The 9,813-nt window shown below is 40.8% G+C and overlaps 1 protein-coding gene across 1 annotated transcript in view; it reads right to left on the reverse strand.

Annotated features, from left to right (window-relative positions):
• Positions 1–2,441: 2,441 nt before the first annotated feature.
• Positions 2,442–9,813, reverse strand: part of spred2b (sprouty related EVH1 domain containing 2b) — a 42,638-nt gene continuing 35,266 nt past the window's right edge. The window contains exon 6 of the mRNA XM_082154639.1: positions 2,442–9,028. Within this exon, the coding sequence (XP_082010765.1) occupies positions 8,372–9,028 (657 nt within the window). The 3' untranslated portion in view covers positions 2,442–8,371. The remainder of the gene's footprint in view (positions 9,029–9,813) is intronic.

Here is a 9,813-nt window from a genome sequence, read left to right on the forward strand (position 1 = left end):
AGTGATAACCATAGCACATAAATATGGCACGTCAAAATAGCTACGCACCAACCCTTAAACACATACCATGGGTCTTTTGTGACCCAGGACGTAATTCACTTTCCTCCTCATTAATTTTTTTAAAGTTAGACATCAACCTTCTTAGTATTCTTCAATCAGTTCATTATAAACAAAATAACAAGAAGAGAAAATTACAAAAGAATGCCTGTTTTCCCATAAAGAAATTTGTAAAAAAAATGTAGGCTATAGGGTTGTTAATGACCCGAGGTGTGTAACAGTTGAATTATATTTCTGCACAATACTTGAACAATAATTAAATCTTTGATTACTAAGTGCAATTCACCTTTATTCCAAAAGTTGGCCATGTCTGATACACAATGATAAAGTGACATTTCACTCATAGTAACTGCAGGTGTAAAACAAAATTGAAATGGCTCAGTGATTTACTGCAGAGCAAGTACTGAACACAATCAAATATTACAGTGTCACTGTTACTTGATTTATGGTGGATCTGGTGAAGAAGCTGTGAGTAATAAAAAATACTGATTTTGAAGATGCTGAAAATGTTGGTTTTGAAAATATGTTTGAGATTGCGTATATCAAATTGAACCCTTAAGAAAATATGCTTTATTTTATTCTTCTGTAATTGTTACTCTAATATCAGGAGAGTTTTATATTATTGCGATAGGAAGAGATCCATCTGTGTCCATCCATTTTATTCGGAATGACGAAAATTAGTGCATGTAAACTACATAGGAACTTTTAGTGGGCCTCGTATCCTAATCAGAATGCCAAAAGCTGCCGGCAAAAGGGCCCTTAGCAGAAGTAAGGAATCGCTTCCTTTCTTTTAAAGCAAGAAAAAAGTGACCTCATTACGAGAAAATACGTCTTAAATGTTTGCACATGTGGAGGCTGATGCTATTTGCAGTCACCAAGCAGCAGCAGGCCAAGCCTTTGGGGACATTTCTCTCCCCCTCTTTTCTTGCCTGATAATCGTCCATATGCTTTTTCAGAAACATCCTGAGTGAAACAGCTTAATGTCCTGTATGGCTTTCACATGTTTGGGCTGCTCAAAGACTTCTGGGTCCAGATGCAAGCACTGCAGTCACGTCTGGCTAGAGGCGCATTAGGAGCCGGGGGGGAAAGCGTCACAATTTTGATTGATTACAGCTTACCGAGGGCCAATGACCGATTCATATGGGTGAACTGACGGATAAAGGCCCATTCCCATCAATACACATGGAGGTCAGCAGGATACACAGGAGGTCAATGTCTAATGACTGCTACAGACTGTGTGATTTCGGCAATACTATAATAATAAGAAAAAATAAAAATAAAAATCACACTTTACAACATGGATCTAATAAACTTACGAATGTACGACTGAACGATGATGACACCTACTGAATCGTAGGCTACGACGCAAGATGGTATAGAAGAATAAATCGTCATCAGCATGCGCTAGAGGTAAACAAATAGAGCAAGATGAATCGCACTTTGGCAATTGTGGTTTTAGTGTGCGTTGAAAGAAAGAGGATGAAAGCGAAAGAGGAGAATATGGACACGGTCATGGCTATAGGAAAAGAGGCCACCTTGGCATGACAATTTAGCAAATTGCGCTTAAGGGAAGTAGTTTTAGCGCCATGTCGCGATGACCAATACGCCATTTCATGCTGCATTTTTATTGGCTAGTCAGTAAACGTACAGTAGGTCGTAGCAGCAAACACACTATGAGATATTGTAAATTTATAACACTGTCAGAAAATGAGCGCAGGCTATCTTTAGTCGCAAGACCGTGACAACTTCTCTTACTGTGAAAGCAATCGCCACGATTGGTCATATTTTGTCTTGGACACAATGTGTACCGAGCATAAATCCTACCAAAATCTTATCAAATTTGAATTTTTAAGCGAACAATTCACCCTTGGCAGGGAGTTTGATTGACAGCCGATCTGACCAATCAGAATCCGCCATTTTGTCTGATAAAGCAGTCAAGAGAGTTATTAGATTAACGTCGGTGAACTTGGAAAGCGGTGTACTGACGTCTTTTTCGTGATTGAAACAACATTCCTTCTAATGTTCATTCATGTTTATTTTATACTATAAATTAACCAGTAGAAAGAGATGATCGGTTTGCGAGCAGCTTTAACTGAGGCTCTACAGCGATCTGTCACGACACATTAAAGAGCCACAAAACGGTGAAGGACCAAAAAGGACCAAATTTGAAAGTTGAGACTCTGTTTCATATCAGAAGTAAGCTGGTCTGTCCTGTCTGTCAGCGCGTTGTCAGTGTCCTCTCTGCTCCACTCTGTATTTTTCACTGCGTGAGAACATGTGTGGCATGAGCGATATGGCTTGTCGGACATAGCAACAGTAATGAAAGGGGGCGGGTCTTTGCGAACGGTCAGTTCCTTGGCAAACAGCACAAATGTAGGCCGATCACTGGTTTATTTTAATTTTTATTGGGACCTATGACAAACATGTAGAACTGACACCGGCAAGAACGCCATGTAGTTCTGATATGATCAACTGGTATTTACAAAGTACTTTCTTTTTTTCCCATCTTTTCCTAAAAGCAGGAGCTACATTGATCATACATGTTAGAAACGATTAAAAAAAATAGAAATAAAAATGTACATCATACACTTGATATAGATTTTTTTTTTTTTTTTTTTGCTTTTTACAGAGGTAAAAATGGGGATTGTAAAAAACAAAACTAATCAATACAATAGGTTTTATTTCATTTTCTTTTCTCTTTTTTTTAGTATACAAGGAGATAGATTAACATGATGCTTCAGGCACTTTTTAACAGGTAAATGTGTGTAGTAGCAAGACGTTGCACCAGGACAGACGTTCATACAGAATGCTTTTGGTTAACGTTCCATTACCACAGATAGAAAAATAAAACGCAGCCTCTTCTCTAAGCTTGGATGACATCGGTATTGCAGAAGCTGACATATTGAGATACAGAAAGGACACATGGTGAATGAAGGACACAGTGACAGCTGACACCTCTCTGCGGAGGTTAGCGTGAGGACTCCAGTGAACCGACAGGGGGCTTCTCCTCGTTCCCCCGAAAGTTAGACCAAACCAAACAGCACGACCCCCACTCTTAAAAATAAAGCCTTTTACAACCTGAACCTTCCTTTCGGAAAGGTTTACAAGTTTGTGACCACATTGAATGTTTGTTGGTTTTTCATTTAAACCTGGAAATTTTTATATTTTGGAAAAGTAAACACAAAGAAACAACAGGGCAAGTAAAAGGGGGACCAAATCTTAAACCTTCCACTTGTTCTTAATTTGATTTGTAATGAAATGTATTCTCCTTTTGGACCCCATATGCACCGTAAGAACACAAAACTGCTTAATTTTAACCACAGGATAAAAATACTATGTTCGGAATGGAATACTAGCATACTACTACGTGAACACTGCTGTATACAATGTCATTTTTAAAAATAGTGAGTGAAACCGCATGCATTACTCCACAATTTGCCACATGATTCCATCACGTTTTAGTCAGCAAGTAATACTTTTAAATAAAATGTAATCCAATTTTCCAATCAAACAACAGATTGTTAAAAACAATTGTGACTGATTTTCTAGGCCCGTTCACACCAAAGACAATAACTAAAGTTTTAATAATCGTAATTATATGAGAATTGAGAGCTGTGGGGTTTTGAAAGTAAAAAACAGCATTCATTTTCTCCATAGGGAAATTAATTTTGAACTATAGGAGAGATCGTGATCGTGTTTAACAGCGGCATTCCTGGTGAAAAACTACATTACCCATTATGCTGTACAGAAAATTCCACCAATCAGAGAGTCGAAAAAAGCTTGTATCTGATTGGCTTGGTTCATGGCTTAAAACGCTTTAACAAAGACTTTTTTGAAATCCCTACAGGAGAAATGAATGGAAAACAACAAGAGTGCAGCTGAAAAGTAATGACTGTCATGGTTATGTTATGTTTCATTGTGTTTCCCCTGTGACCTAGTTTTCCCGTGTGTTTGATTTAGTCAGTAGATTCACCTGTTGCCCATCTATTAGCTCATTTTTTTACAGTGTTGTTTCCGTTTTTGATTTTCTTTTCTTTTTTCACTATGGATCTGCCTGTTGTCCAGCTGCATTGCCTGGAGCAGGGAGACCGTCCGCTGGAAGAACACACACGGGACTTTATCCAGCTTGAATGCCAGAAACACTGCCCAGACCGCGAGCGGTCCAAGGCACGCCTTCCAGCGGACGGTCCGAGGGAAGACTTCGATCTGAAGAGAGGACAGAAGGAGTCGTCGCCCCCGGAGCTTGAACCACAAGGTGTGTCTGGCCAGGTGTGTGAGCCCGCAACCTCGTGCATCGACGAGGGAGGGTTTGTGGAGTATGAGGGCTGGGAGGAAAGCCCCGCCAACAACCTCGCTGTAGTGGATGTGTTCACTATGGTCACTGGAAAAACATTTTAAGGGGTGTTTTTGGTGACATAATTCCCTGGTTTTCCCTGTCCCCGCTGGTTCTGCCCAATCCTGAACTGCTTGTTTCCCCGCTGGTTCTGTCCAGTCCTGTATCTCCTGTGATCCCTTCCAGCCTCCCTCTCCCAGTTCCTCAGCCCCGTCTCCTCTGGTTCCCTTCTGCCCCTCTTCATCGCCTGCACTGAAGTGTGTGGATCCGCTTCGGTGCTTCAGGGCACCAATTCCGCCTAACAACCTAAACCGCTCCACCAGGCCTTGGCTCCTCCCTCCCTCGGCTCCACCGGAAACCTTCAGCCTTACGACTTCACCGGGCTTCCTCGTCCCACCGGGCTCCGCCTCAGTCTTCAGGTTCCCGTGTTCCACCTCGGATGCTTGTCGCCGAGGCTCGGCCTCCAGTGTCGTGTGGGCTCTTCGGCTCCACCTGGGTCTCCATCCCCAGTGGTGTCTCGATCGGCCGTCCCCAGGGTGGTGCCTGTCAAGTCTCCACCATGGCTCCTCCCATTTTCAACTCCACCCTGGGGCCTCGTCATGGTTGATCTCTGGACCAAAATCTGGTTCCTCCTGCTCCGGGCTCCCCCTTGGCTCCACCCACCCTCCACTCACTCTTGGACTTGTGTTAGACTCTGTTTTGTTTCACCCCGCTCCAGTCTCTCATCCTCCTCCAGAGCTCCTTCCCTCCTCTAAACTCTTCAGGGCATGAGGACACGCCTTTTTTGGGAGGGGGCGTACTGTTAGGGTTGTGTTTCTATAGGCTTGTTCGACTTGAAACGGCGCAGCACAGACCAATCGGTTTAAGACATCAAAGTACCGCGAGAGCGACTGAAAAGCATACGGAGCATCTGCTCTCTAATCGCTCTCGCGGTACTTTGATGTCATTCACCGATCGGTCTGTGCAGCGCCGGTTCAAGTCGAACAAGCCTTTTGTGTTTCCCGTGACCTAGTTTTCCTGTGTGTTTGATTTGGTCATTAGATTCACCTGTTGCCCATCTATTAGCTCTTTAGTTCCTTTTGTTAGCTCTGTGTATTTATGCCCTGTGTTCTCCCTCATTCTCTTTCCATTCTTGTCTATGTTATGAGTTAATGTATGTTTTTCTGTATGATCTCCAGAGTTTGTCATTAAATACCATTATTACTATTCTGCTTCGTAACCCGTGACACAACTATAGTGATGTCCACACCAACACTTCAATGCTAACACAGAGGAACAATATTATTCCAGCCAATCAGAATACACCCAAACTTGAAGTAAGTTGGTGTGTGGACACTAATATAGATTTTATATTATAGTTATCGTTCTTGTTGTGAACAGGTCTTATTCCAATTTCATCCATCACAGTGAAAATGGAAGGTCATATCAACCACACTGCATTGTGGGATATAGTAGTCTGTGCAGATGTACACAACAAATCCTGGGAAATGTATTCACAGCATACAAAAGAAAAAAGTAAAAAAATAAATAAAAAGAAAAGTACTGCAGCAATAGTAATGTAGTATGCTATTCCGAACCAATCTTTGAGCAAATGATGTGACATCAAAAACTTCTTTGAACCTTTATAACGAAAAAGAAATTGGTTCTTGTTGAGAAGAGGTTCTGCAACGAACCATTAAAGAACCTTTATTTTTAAGAGCACATTGTCATTTGAGAACACGCCACCATTGAGAACATGGTTTTGAGGCTAAACGTTTATATAACATGAAGCATTTGACGCACATATACTGTACATTCTTTGACTGCTCACACACAGTTTGAATATCTATGAGAGCAATGCTCTGTCAGTCAATGATTTATTCAGACAAAGCATAAACGGGAAGGTGACTGGTTAACCACATAGTCCTTCACAGGGGTGGGTGAGGTGATGAGACGGACTCCACACATACGAGCCGCCTCACGGATTGTACCATGCCATCTGACTCCCGCAATAACTGGAGCACATTTTTTATTCAACAGAAAGGCCTATCTATTGGGGTGTTATTTAATTTTTTTTGTTTTGTTAATACAATAGAAAAATATCTATTCACTATTTTCTCTTCTTTGAGGAACTGAATTGATTCATGTCCTCTCAAAAGTTCTTTGAGACAAAATTAAGGCGTTAAGTTATTGTCATGAAGAAACTGGAGAACGGTTTGGCAAATGTCCCTCTATAAAGCACCCTAAAAATCAAGCTTATTTTTCTGTTTCTTTTTGTTTTTCTAAGAGAAAAGAACTGCAGCTGGAAACATCTTTGAGACAACAATTCCTTATTTTTATCTAGAGACCATAGAGACAAATTATGAACCATCTTTCAGTAAGGGAAAAAATATAGCGGCTTAGTGTTTTCCCTCTTTAGAATATCTCAAATCAAATAGGCAGCAAAAATCATTTTATTAATTGATATTTTTATCTTGTATTCCAGTAAAATATCAAAACAGTCCTAAAACAAAAAAATGACATGAGAAGCAAAATTGCATAAAGGCCCGGGTTCACTTAATTTTCCACGTTTTGCTCCGTCACCTGCCTTTCAGAGTTTACTCCTTTGGCCACAAGCGTGGAAAGATCTAGTGGACTTTGTTTTCAAGCGCTCAAGTCACTGAAACATGTGTGTTGTACGTGCAACAGGAACAGGCGAAGTATACTTTGGGCTTATTTCGTATTGACTTGTTTTCCATTATTTTTCCTTTCCCATTGGCAATTATAAAAAATAAAAAAAATCTTGTTTTAAGCGTAAATCTAAAAAACTGTGAGGTTTATTTTTAAATCAATAGAAAAATATAAAATATCAATAAAAAAAAAAGAGGTAAAATTCTGATTAATTCCCCAAAAAAGCCTTATTTTTCACAATTTTGCTTCTCAAGTAAATCAAGTAATTTGTTGAGGATATTTAGATAGTTTTTCCAAGACAAACATTTTTATTAAAAGAATGATTTTTTTTTTGCCGTTTAAGTGGTGTGGGCTCGCTAGAAACTCCTCTTTCCCATCATGGCTGTGCTTTTTTGCCCACGGACCGATAATTTCTCTCTATTTATTTTTTTTCTCCCTTTGGCTGGTGATTCAATTGACCGCGAAAAAATAAATATGACAAAAATAATCTTTGGATATCAAATATGCATCAACTCAAGAGCCACCCTCGCATCCAAAATAAGTCAACTCTATAAGGAAAATGTCCGTTATCTGAAGCACAGCTGTGGCTGTCGAAGGTGATTACAATAATTCGATTTGAAACATATACATATGAGTATACAGTATTTACATATACTCTGGATGCAGCTTATGTAAATTTGGCTTAAATATAATAACAATACTATGCTGTGATACAATGTTATCATTCCTTTACAACACGCACGCAGGCATCGACACACGCTCTCCCACAGACGCACTACAAATGGACGCTTCCAACTACAGGTTTAGTGTCTCGAGCTAATCTCATTGTTATTGTTCTGAATGGGTTAAAGGGCTTGGGATACAAATGCCAGTTTATGTAAGGACCTGTTCAGGAAGAGTAAACAGCTAATTCCTCCCTTTGCTGGCCACGAACGCAAAAACCGAAACAAGCTATTCAAGTTCTTGAAAAGTCAAATCAGTGTAAAAAATATAAAGTACCTGCATAAGTAATGCATGAAATTGAAGGCTCCAGGAGCCACCTGACAAGGAACTGAGAGAAACATCCACAACAAAAGGGAAAGAAAAGAACATATACATATATATATATATATATATATATATATTCATATTTATAAAATCAAACCAAAAGAGAAGAGAATGTTTTTCAAGCCAGTTAAATGCACCAATTGTTTTCTGGAACCAGGAGAGACTGTGAAGTAAAAGCAGTAAAAGCTCCAACCGGGCCGCGTCGGTTTTGTCCGCTCCTGCCCTCCTCAGTGCTAGCGTTCCGAGGGGCGTGTGTTTAGGGATTGTTCGGGACGGGCAGGGGGTTCATCCGACGGCCTTGTGCTTTCCTCCGCAGCAACCGCAGGCCACGCCGCAGCGGTGGCACATGTGCAGCGGCGGGTAGCAGCACAAACATGGCGCCAGCATCGACAAACCCAGCAGGGCCGTCCAGCGAAGGCAGAAACGTTCCTCGCTGGTGTCGCACGAGCACGGGTCCGAGTAGTCGCCTTCCGGGTCGGACATGCAGTGGTAGAGCATGCTGTCGGCGCACCACATGAAGCTCACCCGGTGGATGCAGGTCCGAATGGGGTCGGGCGCGTCGTGGCACTGTCCGCGTCGGTTCTCCTCGTGGTTGAACATGTCCCGGCAGTAGACGCAGCGCGATCGCTCTCCGTCCTCTTTCCTCCGCTTGCCCTTGAGCTTGAACACCCGAGGCTGGGTGGCCACCACTTCCCCGTCGCAGTGGCTCTTGAGGTCGCACTGGCTGAAGTCGGAGCTGGGCACGTAGGGGTAGTTGTAGTCGTGCTTTAAGGGTTCGCTCTTAGCGATCTGAACGTACGAGTCCGAGTCCTCAGGCTGGATGAACTTGTCCGGCACGGAGGCGTATCGGTAGTCCTCGTAGCCTGTGATCAGCCAGCGCTCCCGGGGGTTGATTCGGACGATCTCCTCATCCTCAAAGGGGAAGGGGTTCCTGGAGAACTTCTAAAAGGCAAGAAGAACACAAACGCATAAAAGAGATGACTCTACCTGTATGATCATATATTCAAATTGCATCTCTTTAATTTAGTGACGTGAAAGCCAAGTATGGTAACCCTGACTTTACATGATGTTTCATTGTTATGTTTTGTTCAGTAAATATGAAGTGTGATATTGATGAGTTGTGAATGCGAGTCATCTTTTTGAATTAGTGGAATTGTTGAATTTTGTATGGAAAAAAAAATCACATTTTATAATTACATTATAAAATTACAATAATATATCCATACACACTATCGTTCGAAACTTTGGGGTCAGCAAGATTCTTTGTGTGTTTGAAGGAAGTCACTTATGCTCACCAAGGCTGCATTTATTTGATTAAAAAAAAAAAGTAAAAAAAAAAAGTAATATTGTGACATTTGATTTCAATTTAAAATATATATATATATATATTTTTTTTTTTTATGTATTGTAAAATTTAATGTATTCCAGTGATCAAAGCTGAATTTTCAGCATCATGACTCCAGTCTTCAGTGTCACATGATCCTTCAGAAATCATTCTAATGTAATGATTTGCTGCTCAAGAAACATTTCAGATTATTATCAATGTTCAAAAAAACAGAAAATATTTTTGTGGAAACCCTTATATTTTTATTCAGGATTCTTTGGTGACTAAGAAAGTTCAAAAGAAACAGCATTTATTTGAAATATAAATCTTTTGTAACAATATAAATCTATTTACTGTCACTTTTGATGGTTAATGCATCCTTGCTGAATCAACAATTTACAGA

The sequence above is a fragment of the Leuciscus leuciscus genome (genome assembly GCF_965113295.1).
Source record: "Leuciscus leuciscus genome assembly, chromosome: 22".
NCBI lineage: Eukaryota > Metazoa > Chordata > Actinopteri > Cypriniformes > Leuciscidae > Leuciscus > Leuciscus leuciscus.